General features: G+C 45.1%; 1 protein-coding gene across 1 annotated transcript in view; it reads right to left on the reverse strand.

The window, feature by feature from the left end:
- LOC138293967 (neutral amino acid transporter 9-like) overlaps window positions 1-17,141 on the reverse strand; it is a 378,670-nt gene that overhangs the window by 97,053 nt on the left and 264,476 nt on the right. The window contains exon 6 of the mRNA XM_069233229.1: window positions 3,062-3,175. Coding sequence (XP_069089330.1) covers window positions 3,062-3,175 — 114 coding nt within the window. The remainder of the gene's footprint in view (window positions 1-3,061; window positions 3,176-17,141) is intronic.

Here is a 17,141-nt window from a genome sequence, read left to right on the forward strand (position 1 = left end):
ATAATCTCCTATCTCTGAGCTTGAATCAATTATAAAGTTGGCATTTTTCTGCCTAAACCAACTGTGCCTTTCTTCCAGTGTCCAGGGTCATGATAATGGCTGACCTGTGGTGTGATATGTATTCCTTCCAGACAGGGAGCAAAGGGCCTAGGGTGTAGGGAAGGGTGTTGCCCTCCAGAGCACAATGGCCTGAGGGTGGGGTTGTACAGCCCTTCTGAAGCTTCAAAGGCCGGCCAGAGGGCTGTTCCCACCACTTCCTGACTTCTGAAACTGACTACTTTGCCATTGGCAAATACAGCTATCACCTGGGCCTGCCTGTCCTAGACCTAGACAGTGTGGAGCCTAACCCAGAAGAAGGGGCAGAACTGACCAGAACTATTTTAGGAGTAGAAAAAGATTGGGCCCCACACACAGACTGGCACTGGGAATAAAAGTGTCACCCTAAGATCCTCATATCAGAACATTCCTGGATATGTGGAAGATTCAGAAAGAGGACTGCCCTGCGGTCTGAAGGAAGAAGACTTGATGACTTGCTTGAGCCCAGGATCCCCAGAACTGACTCCAAGGATCAGCAGTTTGAGCCATAAAGACACAACAAGCTTCCAGAGACCTGTCCTGCCTAGATGACCAGCACCAACTGGACCTGCTTGAGTCCTGCTGCTGGGCTCTGCTGGAGTAAGTCCTAATCCCCAAGACGTGCTGCACCAGGTCCTGGACCCTGGGTTGGCATCAGAGTGTACCCCTACTGCAAAACTCCAAAGACTGCAGTACAGGTGAAAATCCAGAATTTGTGGACTCTTCATGACTCCGAGATGACTCTTTGCATCAGTAGCGACCGATCACGTCTCCCACCATTGCAGAACTGTGACACTGACCTGCTCTTCCTGCCAACAGTGGCCACCCACGTCTGTTGCCAAGAAGAAGTTCTAGCGGCGACCAGCTCTTTGCGCCACCTAACTACTTCATGGTCCTCACCAAGGCGAAGCTCTGGCTGAGGCTCCTCAGTGGACCAGGACTGTGTGAGATGGTAGTGTGTCCGGATAACTGTGACTGACCCTTTGCGCTTTTTGGTGCTATTCACACCTCAAACTTTAAAACTTATAAGCCCTGTTATACTTCTTGGATTTATGTTGTTTTGATGTAATTTCATTTTTCAACTTTTACCATTTGTATCTAAATTGGTTTGGGATTTTTCTTGTGTTTTCTCGTTATAACTGTTTGAGCACTGCATACATCCCTAACACATTGCCTCTAGGTTAAGTTTGACTGCTTTTGCCCCAAGCGGCTAGATGGTTAAACACATGTTTATTTGGTGACTTCTGTAGTGCACCCTGACAAGGATAGTGTTTATTATTTGAGTTGGGCTCCCAGCCCTCTCAACTGATAACCTGAAGTCTTACAATTTCTAAATGGTGTATGTATTCAAATGTGATACCAAACGTTTGTGTAAAACTTTTACCTTCAAAACCAAATATTGTTTATCATTATGGAAAGCATTTATAGCATTTGTTAGCCTGATGGTGAGAAAAGATATGCATATTATATGATATAATCGAATGACTTAATAACAGTGGTGCAAAATGGGCTGTGCAAATTCTTTCCACATTCCCCAAACACCTCTTATTGGGTAGAAAGGAAGCTGGCCTATTAACAGGTACAGTAGATTTTTAATTGTAATAGGGATTTCAGCTGGATGTGATTACGTGCACAAAACTGCCTGGGGTGTTACAGTTCCGGCAGGGGGAGGTGAGAAGCACCTCCACCCAGTACAGGCTTTGTTCCTGGCCACAGAGTGACAAAGGCACTCTCCCCATGTGGCCAGCAACATGTCTGGTGTGTGGCAGGCTGGTAAAACTAGTCAGCCCACACTGGAAGTCGGGTATGTTTTGAGGGGGCATTTCTAAGATGCTCTCTGGGTGTGTTTCACAATAAAATGTACACTAGCATCAGTGTGCATTTATTGTGCTGAGAAGTTTGATACCAAACTTCCCAGTTTTCAGTTTAGCCAATATGGTGCTGTGGAGTTCGTTTATGACAGACTCCCAGACCATATACTCTTATGGCTACCTTGCACTTACAATGTCTAAGGTTTGCTCATGCTCCTATGCCCTCACCTGTGGTATAGTGCACCCTGCCTTAGGGCTGTAAGGCCTGCTAGAGGGGTGACTTATCTATGCCATAGGCAGTGTGAGGTTGGCATGGCACCCTGAGGGGAGTGCCATGTCGATTTAGTCATTTTCTCCCCACCAGTACACACAAGCTGGCAAGCAGTGTGCATGTGCTAAGTGAGGGGTCCCCAGGGTGGCATAAGACATGCTGCAGCCCTTAGAGACCTTCCCTGGCATCAGGGCCCTTGGTACCAGGGGTACCAGTTACAAGGGACTTACCTGGATGCCAGGGTGTGCCAATTGTGGAGACAAAGGTACAGGTTAGGGAAAGAACACTGGTGCTGGGGCCTGGTTAGCAGTCCTCAGCACTCATAACTTGGCATCAGCAAAGGCAAAAAGTCAGGGGGTATCCATGCCAAGGAGGCATTTCCTTACAGTCACTAACTGCACACATATGTGTAAAGTTCCTGCATGTACCTAAAAAGAGAAGTCAGAGAAGAAGTTCCTTGTCAACCCAAGCAAAACCTCATGCCTCAACTGGCTGTTTCAGGCAGTGATAGCCAGATTCACCCCTGTTAACCTGCCTTTCTCTGCAAGTGCTTTCTAGCTATTGTCACCATTAACATCCCAATTTGGAACTCTATATGCACCTATTTGATTTATTCTGTTAATCACTTTTCTTTCATCTGCAAAACAAGACAAATAACAGGACTGACTACTTTTGGGCTCAAAAACAGTACATTGCAGGATGAGCACCCCATACTTCCTTAGGAGGAGCTCGCTAATGTCACACAAGCAATGACCCACTGCTGCTTAAACGTCTGACACTGATGTTTTGCAAACCTTTAAACATCTGAAAAGCTCTCTGTAAACTGATATAAATAGCAGTTGTAAGGGTTACCTCTGGAGTACTGATATGGGAGCATGTCCACTGGCACAGCTGAGTCACTTACCTGAGCGATACAAGTCTTGGGGATCGGTGGACTCGGGAAGGAGATGAAGAAGATTATTCCTATGTAGAGGTAAGTCAGGCACACCAGGAGGTACCCAATGCAGAGATCCCGTACCTGAAATATAAGAGGAGAGGCCAAGAGTCACAAGCAGGACGTAGGTGATCCATTTGTACCTGCTGCACCATCTTACTGGCGCCGACTGAGTATTTGATCAGTGTGTATTTTACCTAAATTCTTATGTTTATTGACATAATAGTGCTGTTTGTGCCAGTGACTTGCTGCAATAGTAAATGGTCTCACTTTTTTTGCATACATGTAACTAAGGGCCTGATTTAGATCTCGGCGAGGGAATACTCACTAAGAAACATGATGGACACCGTCCGCCGTATTACGATCCCCAGATAATAGAATGGGATGGTAATACCGGAGACGAGATATCCGTCATGATTGTGATGGAGTATTCCCCCTCCGCCAAGATCAAAATCGGGCCCTAACTCTTAAATCTGTTGACCTCCCTGCACCATGTTGATTGCTCACCTTCGTATGTACTACTGAATATGCTAATCATGTATTTCTTGCTCTCTACCTGGGAGACTTCTTCAGGTGGTGTCAGAGGCTCCTTGCGGAAAGGGTGGTGAGGGGCATGTCTTCTTCATACCAACCTCTGCCGCCTCTCATGGCCAGCTCTTCTCAGAAAAGCTCAACTCTCTATAGACCTGCTGCCCAGGAAAACGTAAACTGGGACTTGGCTCAGAAAGCTGTATAATCAGCCTTCTACCTCTATCACTGGGGGGCTATACCCCCGAGGCTCCCTCTCTGTACGCAGTCACTGCTCTGCATGGTATTCCAGCACCTGTGCATTGAATTTAGGTATTTGCGTTTTTGCGGGTTGGCTTCTTTGTCTCAAGTGGGCAGAGGGAAGTTCTGCTTTGCAGCATTTTTTCATAAATGTCACTGATACGCTTCACTCTGGGGGATGGCAGAAGATTAATAGTTCCCTTGTCACACAGCAACAAATATTAGGGATCTAGGAGGCAGTGTGGGTCACTGTTTCACCAAGTTTCAATAGAGGTCTATTTAGTCTCTTGCTGCAACGTAGACAGTCTCCTGATATACATGTGCACTATTGATTTATTTCACTTCTGACTCCAGGTATCTCTGTTTAAAAAGAAGCTAGGTTTGGAAGGAGAGCACAGGGCACATGAGAAGTGAGGTTTAGGAGTTTGGAAGAATAGAGATGGAACAAATCATCTGTCAGTTAGACATGAAACTAAGGCCCATATTTATACATTATGGCGCAAACCTGCGCTAACGCAGGTTTGCGGCTAAAAGTATAGCAGCGGCTCGCGCCATTCCTAGACGCTGGCCGGATGCCATATTTATGTAATGGCGCTAGCCGTCGCTAAGGTCCTGTTAGCGTCCTTGGAAAGGACGCTAATAGGGCTGGGAGGCGTAGGGGGAACCAGGGCTTGTGCACCAAATTATGGTGCTACACTGTTTAGAGGCAAACAAATTGCCTCTAGGCAGTGTAGCTCCATTTTCTGGCACACGAGCCCCATGAGCATGGCTCCTGTCTCAGTAAATACAGGAGCCATGCCCACCACCCCAATGGCCCTGCCCAGGGGACCACTGGGGCCAGCACCGTGCAGGGGACCCCAAGTCAGGGCCCCGAGGGGTGTTGGGCAAATAAATAAATAAAATACTCAGCCGGACTTACCTTGGATGGGTCCCCATCCGTAGGTGACCTCCTGGTGTGGGTAGGGGTGGGTGGGGGTGTCCCGGTGGACCGGGAAGGGCACCTGTGGGCAATTCCCATGGTCTCTCACCATGGAAATCTGCCTACAGGTCACCTTACGCCTGCCCAGACCCAGGCGTTAAATAATGGCACTAAGCAAGCTTAGCGCCATTATTTAAGACCCCCTGTGCTGGATTTTAGCACAGGGGGATAAATATGGCACAAAGGCCATATCGTCCTTTTCTGGACAGGAACACCTACCTTGCATCTCATTGACGCAAGGTAGGTTTTCCCCTCCAGAAAATGACATAAACTCTGTTACTTGGGCGCTAGGCGTGTCTAGCGCCAAAGTATAAATATGGAGTTACGTTTGCGCTAAATTAGTGTAAAAAAAAATGACGCTAATTCAGCGCAAACCGACTATCAATATGGGACTAAGGGCCATATTTATGGCAATGTGGCGCCTTGCTTGCTGCACTGCGTCACGGGGAGGTGGCAGGAATGTGCCATAGTAAAGGCATATGGCGCATTCCTGTCCGACTCTGGCACACAATCAACTGCCTAGTACCAACGCAGGCACCCTTGCACCGTGGTGCATGGGTGCCTGCATTGCATGAAGGATTGTTGTTGTGCAGGAAGAGGCAACTTCCTGCACAAAACAATCCTTACAGGCATATTCCTCTATTTCTATGTGCTGCAAAATGCAGTACACATAAAAAGAGGAAGTACAGAGTAGAAATAAAGATATTTCTCATAAGGCATAACTTTTTGGCGCAAACCTGGGAATACGTCACAAATCATGGGAGTTGGGTGGGAACACCTATGCAACGCCCATGGAATGCCTCCCTTGCGCATAGTAATGCAACACAGCATTCTTCAATATGTTGCATTACTCCAGATTTTTTAAGCCATTGAAAACTTCGCAAAGTGGCGTGCATGGCTTCAAATATCTGACTTAGGTGTTTAGGTCACACATCTATCATGCTGTGTGGGGCTAGCATGGCGCAAAGCTCTTATAAATATCACCCTTTATTCTTAGTGTGAAGTCCTCATCTATTATCTACATGATTAGTCACATCCAAGGTCATATTTGTGAGTAGTCTACAGGAAAGAGGAAACTTGTGACTCAGGCTGTATCCTACTCTTCGGAGATCTAGATGGATCAGGTCGAAGAACCAGAAAGAGATGGTTCCGAATTGTGGTTCTAGTGGAGATCTTGCTCATGAGAATCTAGAATATCCTGTCCCACCCACCTCTCAAGTTGCAAAGTCCATGGTGTTCTACACTACAAACACATGCAGGCTCATGACTGCGGCTTAGTCCTCTGTGGTGCTGTTAACGCGTCCTTCTATGTTAATTTATTACACATTAGGACTCGTTTTAGGCCAATGAATTTTGTAACCCAGTGGAGAGACACCGTAGGACGAGATATCTGATCAATATGTCAAGCAATATATCAATAATGTCATCAATATTTACCACCACAATGCACTTTACTTTGGACAAAGTCATTGATCAAATTGTCGGCGCAACCATGACCTTTCAGCCATGAATAACCACACCTTCTGATAGAATTTTAAGAACTTTATTCCCTATTGATTACAATCTACGAGCAGAAGGGTTAATCTTAATACCAGAAAACATAGGAGCATAGTCACGATATGGCAACTGTGATAAGATTTAATTAATGCAAGAATCACAAACATAAGAACATAGCACGGCGTGAACATAGATTAGAATACAACGAATATCATATACGTCTTAGTTCAGCATAGCGTAATGTCAGTCATTTGTCTATTTGCGTCAGTCAAAGTGAACTCCTATCCTAACCACAAATTAGCATCAGCATGTTGGGCTTCATGCAAACAATTTAGAACACCAATTTGGAAAACATCTAGCTATGGTTACTAACAAAACGAGCAGTTGGTACCTAGAAAGGAAAAGCAAACAGACAAATTACAAATTGTATTGTCATAATTACCCTCCAAGGATTGGGTCAGCGCACAGGATCAGTCTTCGTCTTCAGGACATCAGTCAAAACCCCATCAAACAGGACTCAACTAAAGGGCATAGGGGACACTTCCCTCATAAGGAGGAGAAGTGTAAAAATGGGCAGTCTATGGATGAGGATGGTTTTAATAATTCTCAAGTCACCAAACAGAGTGACAGAGTTTCTGGATAAAATCAATAGCATTCCCTGCCTAGTTCTCCCGACCCTTCTGTGACATGGGTTTTTATCCCTTTTTCGTAATACCTTCCCCCAAAATGCTATTGGTCATTTACTATACCCCATTATCTTTAACCTATCAAATTAAACATTAGGTAGTCCCAATTGTCATCCCATGATAATTCAGAACACTTTGATTGGTCTTCATAATTGACGTCTTCGGAGGTGGCACATCCGGGGGTTATTTCATCACTTGGCACGTTTCCTCGGGTCATGAGTTCCTTTGTCCATGGTTTAAACGTCCTTGTACATTACATTAATCTACATTTGTTTCAATTTTGTACATAAAACTTATACTAAAGCAGCAAGCATGCGGATGGGAACGGAATTACAAAGATACATGCATCTACCAAGTTGGAAGAAAAAGAACATTTGCAGGGTCATGGCCCTTTGCGAGTCAGCACACTGAAAAACAGAGAAGTGCTTTTAATATGAGAGCCAGGCAGCTAACCTGCAGCTCACGCTAACTTAAGGCCTATAAGGTTTTTAATATAAATGCAATATTGTAATTGTTAATATAACTCGAATAACCATAGCATTAATGATTCTATTTATTAATTTGCGTATACATTGGTTGCCACACACATTATAGTCATAATTCAAGTGCACGTTTAAGCAAAGTCACTATTATTGTCGTTTTCTATGCAACATCGTCACACATTAATATAGATATTCTACTCTAATATAGGTCATATAAATCTACACTCTCTCAGTCCCTCCTCTGATGACGGTCGTCATCACACAACCTTTCCTTTTGACCTTTCACTTTTAATTTTTCACTTTGCGCATAATGCGCATTTCAACATCTTGTCCCTTGTGTGAACTCTCCCAAATTTCATTGAACATTTTCTCTCTTTCTTCATTTCTTCTGGATCTTTTAGTCCAATGTTTCTTAATTTTATCATTTATTTTACATGCCCCCCATAATCCTAATAGACAGGCCAGAACAATTAATAGACCCATTAATATTTTTGCAAGTACCCCATTCCAAATATTGGTAAACCAGCTCCCTACTCTGGCAATTCCTTTTCCAAATTTCTCCCAAACTCCAGGTTCTTTCAAATCCTTCAAATCTGCGCTATCTCTAGTTAGGTTAGTAAGCATACCTCTAATCTTTTTACTATTATCCGGAATGAACGAGCAACAGTGACGCTCGTTGAGCATCTTGCAGACCCCTCCACTCTTTGCTAAAAGAATGTCTAAAGCAAGCCGATTTTGAAGAGTCATAGCTCTTTCTGCAGCAAGTTCAGTATCCATCAGGAGTATAGCCCCTGTAAAATTTGTCAGCATGTTATCCACGATAGTAGACAACTTTTGAATCATCATAGAATTCAAGATAACCCCCACTAAAGGGATTATAGCTCAAAATATGTCACCAATGACAGCAGCCACTGATTCTCGTTTTTGTCTAGCATGTTGTAATTCAGACGTTTTAGGTATTTGTTTTAAGTCATCAATCTGGTACATCTTTGGGAAAACTATTCCCAAATAGCATGTCCCATACCATCCCCTAGGGAGGCGGTAACAAGCATTAAGCCCACAGATGTAATAGATCCCAGGGATCGCTGGATCCTGTCCATTCAACATAAATGTCCATTTACTCTGAAACAAAAACACATGTCTGCATTCACTCGTTCCCACAAACAAATTGTCCTGTTCAGATTTTGGCCTATATATACAAAGCCTACCTACATGTAATGCATCTATAGCTAGCTTGCCTTGTGTCTTGATTGCAGTGTAAGCATAATCATTTGCATATGTGCGTTTCTCTAGCCCTTTTTCTAGTCTTTCTTTCAATGCTTTGCGTCTATCATCAGTGTGATCTAAAAAGCTTTTCTCTACAGGTGATAGCAAGCAAGTCAAATTATTGCGATGTGCATAAGCAGTTCCAAATGTAAGCGTCGGCTCAAAGAATCCTCTAACTATTTTTATATCATGTTCTTTAGCTAGTTTGTTCAGGAATTCAATCACAGGCACAAAAGAAAACACAACATCCAGATTCGAATAAAAGTATTGCACATGCTCTTGATTATAGGACCTTGTTAATAGCAAACTACAGCTAATCCCGTAAATTAGAGGAAGGCTATGGTAGGTAACTCCTTCCTGCACACATGAAGGAATTTTAGTGCACACATAACAGTCTTTCGCATCCATGGTTTCCACATACTCATTCAGTAAGCGATAGAAGACATTAGTAGAAAGTTCCCCTTTTGAATTAGTTCCCTCATGCAAGTGTCTTGCATCCTGTTAAAATCTTTCCCACGGTGTTAGGGTTGAAGTTTCAGGTTTTGAAGTAGCGTTAATAGTCTCTTTCTCTGTCCAGGGCATTCCCACAATCACTCCCACAATTATTATTGCACACACAATACCTATTATAAGACCTAACCAACCACACACCTTACTTCCCTTATTACTACCTCTATCGTAAGCCATGTCTATATGGAATCAGATAGCACAATAACAATCAACTAGAGGATGATTTAGAACTCTCTTTTTGTTTTTTTGCGTGTTTTTACAGCGTTTTCACTAACACCAGGACCCCTTTTGTCAAATCAGGTTAGCAGCTTGTCGTAATCAGGTTTCTCAAGTCAAATCCGGTTTTAATGTCACATTCGGTAATCTATAAGTCTCTTTTCTCAGTTTTTCAATTTCGATTTTTAACCAAGTTTTCCTTTGAATCAGTTCAGGTACTGTAGTATTGGCCTGGTACTTCTCGGTCGAAACAGAATGCTAGGAATTCTTGTTGCCACTCAGATGTTGTAGCATGCGCCCATTCAGGACCTGTATACCTTCTGTTTGCGACTCTCTTTCTCTTCAGCCTTCGTTCCCCTTGCTGTTCTCCTTCACTTAGGTCTTCCACTCGGGATGTATCGTTCTCCTTTGTTATTGTTTCATCTGGTGTGTCTTTTATCCTGAAGAGTGGTTTCTCTGGCCAGTTATCACCCTTAAGGGTCTTCTTTCGATGTGTCTTTTCAGAACGCTGGACAGTACCCTCCTCTTGTGATATGGTGTTTTCGCTTGATGGACCTGCAGCTGGCTCAGGAGATGCTGGCACACTCTGATCCTTTTCTATTATTTCTCCTTCTTCTTCTTCTTCTTCTGGATCTGTACCGGGTTCAAGTTCTAACCCGTATCTGTCTACTTCTGGGAGAACCTCTCCTTGATTTGGTTCTCCTGCTGCCTCTACTGAGATAGGCACTCTGTCACCTCTCTCAAACTCATTCACTGTTTGAGGGACGAGGCTGTTCTCAGTGGGCCCTCCGGCAGTCTCAGTTCCTTCTTGACTGTTTTCTAATTCTGATACTTCTCTTCCTGGAGCTGTTGTGCCGGAAGCTTCAAGTTCTTCGTCAACAGGACACGTTACCTTCTTTGTGTGACTGGCATGTATCCAGTTTGGAACTCCGGCACACTTCACGGCAGTAGTGGTTGTCAGGATTACTTGATACGGACCTTTCCAACGTGGCTCCAGACACGATTTTCTCACGTGCTTCTTGACAACCACCCAGTCACCGGCTTGTAGGGTGTGGCCTGGATCTCCAATTGGTGGCAATGTGTTAGCTTCCACCTGGTGAGAAAAAGAGCGAACCACATCAGCCAAACCTTTGCAGTAGTCTAACACCATATCATCTGTGATAGTCACTAGAGTATTTGCAGGTACTGCTGGCAATCTCATAGCTCTGCCCATGAGGATCTCATGGGGGGATAATCCCGTTTTCTTGTCAGGAGTGTTTCTCATTGACATCAGCACTAAGGGCAATGCATCTGGCCATTTCATATTGGTAGCTGCGCACATTTTTGCCATTCTCGATTTCAGAGTACCATTCATTTGCTCCACCAGCCCTGATGCTTCGGGCGGTAGCTACAATGCAGCTTCTGTTCGATGTCGAGTGCGGCACACAGGAGTTTAATCACCTCATTGTCAAAATGTCTGCCCCTATCTGACTCTATAGAGACCGGAAACCCGAACCTCGGTATCAGTTCCCTAAGTAGCAGCTTTGCAACTGTGAGACTGTCACTTCTACGTGTGGGGTAGGCTTCAATCCAGTGACTGAAAACACACACAATCACCAATATGTACTTCAATCCTCCACAAACAGGCATTTCAATGAAGTCCATTTGCATTTTGCTGAATGGACCACCAGCTCTCCCAATGTGGCTCAAGGTTACCACTCTGCAGCATGTTTGAATTTTGGGTTGAACCAGTCGATTTTAAATGACCTAATCATCGCATCCCTCCCGAGATGGGCCTGTCCATGATACAGTCTGTCAAACTGAGATAGAAGACTGTTTGGCAGGACTAATTTTCCTTCCTCTGAAACCCACAAATCATCAGCCCTTTGTACACATTGCATTCTTTGCCAGGAAAGTTTTTCCTCTTTGTTTGCACGACTTTGTAAAGTTTTTAACTCATCTAGAGTATCAACCACCCTTAATGCAAGGTTCAAACACATGTCATTGTCAGTTTGCGGTAACAATTCCCACTGTTCTTTGAACGATATGCAGTTCAATGCACAAAACCATGCGACTTGATCTGCATAACCGTTTCGCATGGACACAAAGGGGGTCATTACAACCCTGGCAGACGGTGTTAAAGCGGCAGTAAGACCGCCAACAGGCTGGCGGTCTTTTTTTTTAAATTATGACCATGGCGGTTACCGCCATGGTCATCCGCCGCTTCTCCGTTCCGCCCACCAGGGCGGAGATGACCGCTGGGCTGGAGACCTGGGTCTCCAGCCCGGCGGCCATGACAATACCACCGCCGGTATTTTGACCCGGCTTACCGCCGTGGATTTCCAGCGGTAGGAACCGCCATGAAATCCATGGCGGTAAGCACTATCAGTGCCAGGGAATTGCTTCCCTGGCACTGATAGGGGTCTCCCCCACCCCCCACCCCCACCCCGACTCCCTCTCCTACACCCCCCACCACCCCTGCCACCCCCCCAAGGGTGGCAGGACCCCCTCCCCTCCCCGACCCCGACATTACCTTAATTTACAGCCGACACGCACGCATGCAGGCACCGCCAACACACATACACGCACATACACCGACACACATGCCAACATCCACACACACAGTCAGACACACACACCCACATTCAAACATACACGCGCACATCCATACAGACATACCTGCAGACATACACGCACTCATTCCTAAAACACGCACCACCCCCGCAAGCATACACGCACTCACACACCCCCTCTACATACACCCACGCACACCCCCATGCACGCACACAACACACAACACCCCCCTCCCCTAATGGACGATCGACTTACCTGTTCCGTTGATCCTCCGGGACGGGAGCCATGGGGGCAGCTATGCCGACACCACACCGCCAACAGAACACCACCGCGCAGAATCACAGGACGTGATTCGCTGGGCGGTGTTCTGTTGGCGTGGCGGTGGAGGTGGAGCAACCTCCACTTCCCCACCGCCCGTCACTATGGCTGTTGCCGGCTCTCCGTCGGAAAAACGACGTAGAGCTCCCAACAGTCATAATACGCGGAGTGGAAAACCGCCACCACTGGCGGTCTTCAGCACGGCGGTCCCTCAGCGGTCTTGTGAAAAGACCGCCGAGGTTGTAATGACCCCCAAAGTCTTGTGACAACATGAGCATTGCATTTCACCACGGCAATTTCAAGAGGCAACTGAATCGCATGTAACAAATCCTTTTTTTGTTCACCATTTTTCACAGGAGAACCAGAAGAGGTCATAAAACCCCTCTGTGACCATAGTTGGCCCAAATCATGTACAATTCCAAATCCATATCTGCTATTAGTATAGATAGTGACTCTCAGATTCACAGCTGCGTGGCATGCCTTGGTAAGGGCAATTAATTCTGCCACTTGTGCGGAGAACACTCTCTCGAGCCAGGAAGCTTCAATGATACCAGCTATGATACATACTGTGTAACCAGCTCTCAGTGTTCCTACAGAATCTCTTAAACAGGACCCATTGACAAACATGATACAGTCATTTTCTTTTAACTGTGTGTCCTGAATATCTGGACGTGGTTTGGTACATAATTCGGTTACCTCAAGACAGTCATGTTCAAACTCTTCCTCATTGTTAATTTCAGCGTTCTCAACAGGAAGTAAAGTTGCCAGGTTCAAGACATTTGGTGACCCCAGTATGATTGTTTCGTACTTAGTGAGTCGAGCATTTGTCATGTGCTGAGTTTTAGTTCGAGTCAACAAAATTTCAACTGAATGTGGAACCATTACTGTTAGGGGGTATCCCATGACTATGCCTTCACACTGTGTAAGGCTCTGACCAACTGCTGCAACTGGGCGCAAACAACCCGGTAAGGCTGCTGCGACGGGGTCCAAGGTAGCTGAAAAATATGCTACAGGGTGATTTGCATCTCCATGGACCTGTGTCAAGACAGACAAAGAACAGGCATCACGTTCATGACAAAACAGTAGAAAAGGCTTCGTATAATCAGGCATGCCTAATGCTGGTGCCCTGCACATGCATTCTCTCAATTCCATAAATGACTCAAGCTCCTCTTTGGACAAAGCTATGGTGTACGGCTCATCCTTGATTTCTTTTCCTGTCAATCTTATCAAAGGTTTGCAGATAATTGAGAAGTTGGGTATCCACTGACGACAGTAGCCCACCATTCCCAAAAACATCCTGACATCTCTTTTTGTCGTTGGATGGTTCATTTGCAAAATGGCTGTTATTCTTTCTTTTGATATTCTTCGGGACCCTCTCTCAATCAGATGACCTGGGTATTTAACCTCTTTCTGACAGTATTGCAGCTTCTTGGGTGACACCTTATGTCCGTTCTTTCCCAAATCATTCAACAAAACAATGGTATCATATTTACAGTTGTCCCTTGTTTTAGATGCAATCAACAAATCATCAATGTACTGCACTAGAGTCGAATTAAAAGGCAGTACTAAGGGTTCCAAATCCTTTTTCAGTAATTGGTTAAAGATGGACGGTGATTCAGAAAACCCTTGTGGAATTCTGCACCAACTGTACACCTTAGCCAGGAATTTTAAACTGAACAAAAATTGGCTGTCCTCATGAAGAGGTATCGAAAAGAAAGCTTGTGACAGATCTATAACAGTGAACCACTCAGCATCACATGGAACCTGAAACATGATTACTGCTGGATTGGGCACTACGGGGCAAATTTTTTACCACAATCTTGTTTATTTTTCTCAAATCCTGCACAATTAGAACCTTTCCACAGGGCTTCTTTAAACCCATTATGGGAGAGTTACACGGACTGCTCAAAACTTCCTTCAGGACTCCCTGTCTCAAAAAGTCTGCGATTATTTGTGAGACTTCAATGAGAACATCTTGTGCCATGTGATATTGAGGCACCTGGGGAAACACTGCATTTGGCTTTACCTGAACTCTAACTGGTTCCACACCTTTTATTAGACCCAATTCCTTTCCTGTCAGGTCCCACACTTTCTCTGTTACCATTCCCTGTAATTCGAGAGGTAGATCAATCATGGTAAGCATTGGGAACAGAGTAATTAAAGGGTAATCCTCATTTGTTGTTCCTGTGTCTTCTTCTAAAAACTGACCTTCATCTCCTTCATCGTCACTATTTGTCTGCACTTCGATTCCATCATTGGAACAGATAATCGAGCATTTTGTCTTGCACAATAAGTCCCTTCCTAGTAGGGATAACGGACTCGAATCACAGACTACAAACCTATGTAGACCCTGAAAATTTCCGATCTCAACTTGCACTGGATCTGTAATCGGATTTGTCAGATATTGGTTTGCTACTCTGACTACCCTTATGGTACGCCCTGAAAGTGGTAGTTTTGGAACCTCTGCACTTCTGACTGTAGAGCGTGTAGCTCCGGTGTCAACCAGAAATGAGAATTTGTAACCCATCACCTTGCCCTCCACATATGGACCCCTTTGATCCACCTCTAGGGATGCTGCAAGCCTGCACTCTTCACTGTCTGAGGTATCATCTGACCACTCTCCATTCATGCCATTTTCACCTCGCAATGGAAACTGTTGTACTGTACCATTTTGACTCATTACCTGGCCTGTGATCTGTTGAGGAAGCATCACCTGTTGCTGTCCCATCGGAGCCATTGGTATCTTCATTTGCTGTCTAGGTACCATGGGAACCTGCTGTTGTACTGGTTGCATTTGTGCTGGCTGAAAACGCGGCATTTGCATCTGCTGCATGGGCTGTACCCCTTGCATTTGTACCAGATTGTTCTGAAAATTCGGGTTTTGATGTCTTATTTTTGGACCTCCTACATTCTGCAATGTACCAACATTAGCGCTTTGCTGAACAACACCATCCTGCACCATGTTCGGGCACTCCCGTTTCCAGTGCCCCACGCCCCGCACACGTGACATGGTGACATCTTTTTTGCCCCTTGTACGTCATTTTGAACCACAACAGTATTCAAATCTGGACCGCGATTCACAAACCCTCGGCCTCGACCTCTCGGTTGTGTCTGAAACGCACCATTCATTTGCGGTTGCTGCTGTATCATCTGTTGAACTCCATTTCCCTGTATTCCTGCCTGTGCAGCCCTTATCTGCATCACCATCACTTTCTCTTTCAGCTTCTTCTGCTTCAGCTCAATCTCATCACTACAATATTTCGCATACTGCAATACTTCATCAATCGGCTTCGCTTGCCAACAAATCAAATGATTCTTAATCATCTGGCTAACTTCTGGTCTCAACCCTTCGACGAATCTGAACACAAGGTGGTTCATGTCTTTCGGTTCAATAGTCTCAGTACCACTGTAGTGTTTGAATGCCTTTAACAATCTCTCATAGTAAGCATGTATTGACTCCTTAACCTCTTGAGAGGTCCGGTCGATCTTCTGCCAATCAGTCACCTTTGGCGACACCTTCTGTTTCAAAAACTCAATCACCTTATGATAGTACTTCATCACCTCTTCAGAGGGTGCCCGGTCACCTTATCCCTTGCGGGCTCCTTCGTCGGCCAATCTACTCCTCTCTTGCACTCAAGCCACAAATCAGGCGGAACAGTGATCTCAAACAAGGTATTCAAGTCTTCCCAAAGACACTTTGCTAGTTTCACAAACCTGTCTGTCTGTTGGTACCACTCGATCGGCTTCTCCCTCAATCTAGGATAATCATTAGTAAAAGATAGGATGTCTTCTCTGGACCATGGCACATGTACTAAGACACCACCGGCTGTTTCTCTCATGGGTAATATTTTTACTGATTGCAAATCGGGTGAGGCTTTGGCTTGATTAGACCCTGGACTGTCACCCTTTTCCTTATCTCTTTTCTTTACCCATCTGCCTTCCCATTTTTCCAGTGCACCCCAAACTTGCGCACTTTGCAACAATTCTTTCAAATGTGCTTTCATTCCCGCAGACCTCATGTGCTCAAAGTCTTTGGAGTCAAAATCCAATCTGTAACTTCTTTTCAGGTGCTTAGTGTTTTCGATATCAATATTTTATTTATCTGCCAGGATCGCTAGTCTCTGATGCACCTTGTCCACTTCTTTAGTAATCTTAGGACATAGGAATCTTAATTCTGCTTCTGTGTATGACTCCAATCTATTTACCCCCATTGTACCTTCCACTAATTCAGCAGCTTCTGCACCTAACCTTACGAAGTTTAGGTACTCATCTTGCCTTTCCTTTTCTGGTTCGACTGTAGTCACTGCGGCCTTTTGTGAAGTATGTCTTTTCTAGCCATTCGTTCAGCTGTTGAACTGTGAAACCCTGTAGTGAGATGCTCCCTGCATGTATCATCGGTGACTGTGAGGTGTTTGTACTCATTGTCTGCGGAGTCAAAACCCCTAGCCCTGCTTGCCGCATTGCTTCTATGGGTGCTCCTACCGGGCTAAGATCTATTAAAGACCTCGGCTTTTCAACTGCTTGTTCTCCTGGGGCCATTATCTGGGAAATTCCCATAGACCCTCCTCTTATCGCATCTTGAGTCATTACTCCCTGGTCACATACGTCTGTTTTGCTTTGGGCATACAATGGCACTGGTGGACCCACAGTAATCGGCAATGATATGGCGGCAGGTGTCTGACCTGGTCCCAGACTTCTCGGAGCAGCAACTCCATAGGTCTGTTCCAAAGTACCCGGGACAGGCACTAATAGCGGACCAGCTACTGGGTTATACC

This window comes from Pleurodeles waltl, chromosome 4_2 (genome assembly GCF_031143425.1).
Source record: "Pleurodeles waltl isolate 20211129_DDA chromosome 4_2, aPleWal1.hap1.20221129, whole genome shotgun sequence".
NCBI lineage: Eukaryota > Metazoa > Chordata > Amphibia > Caudata > Salamandridae > Pleurodeles > Pleurodeles waltl.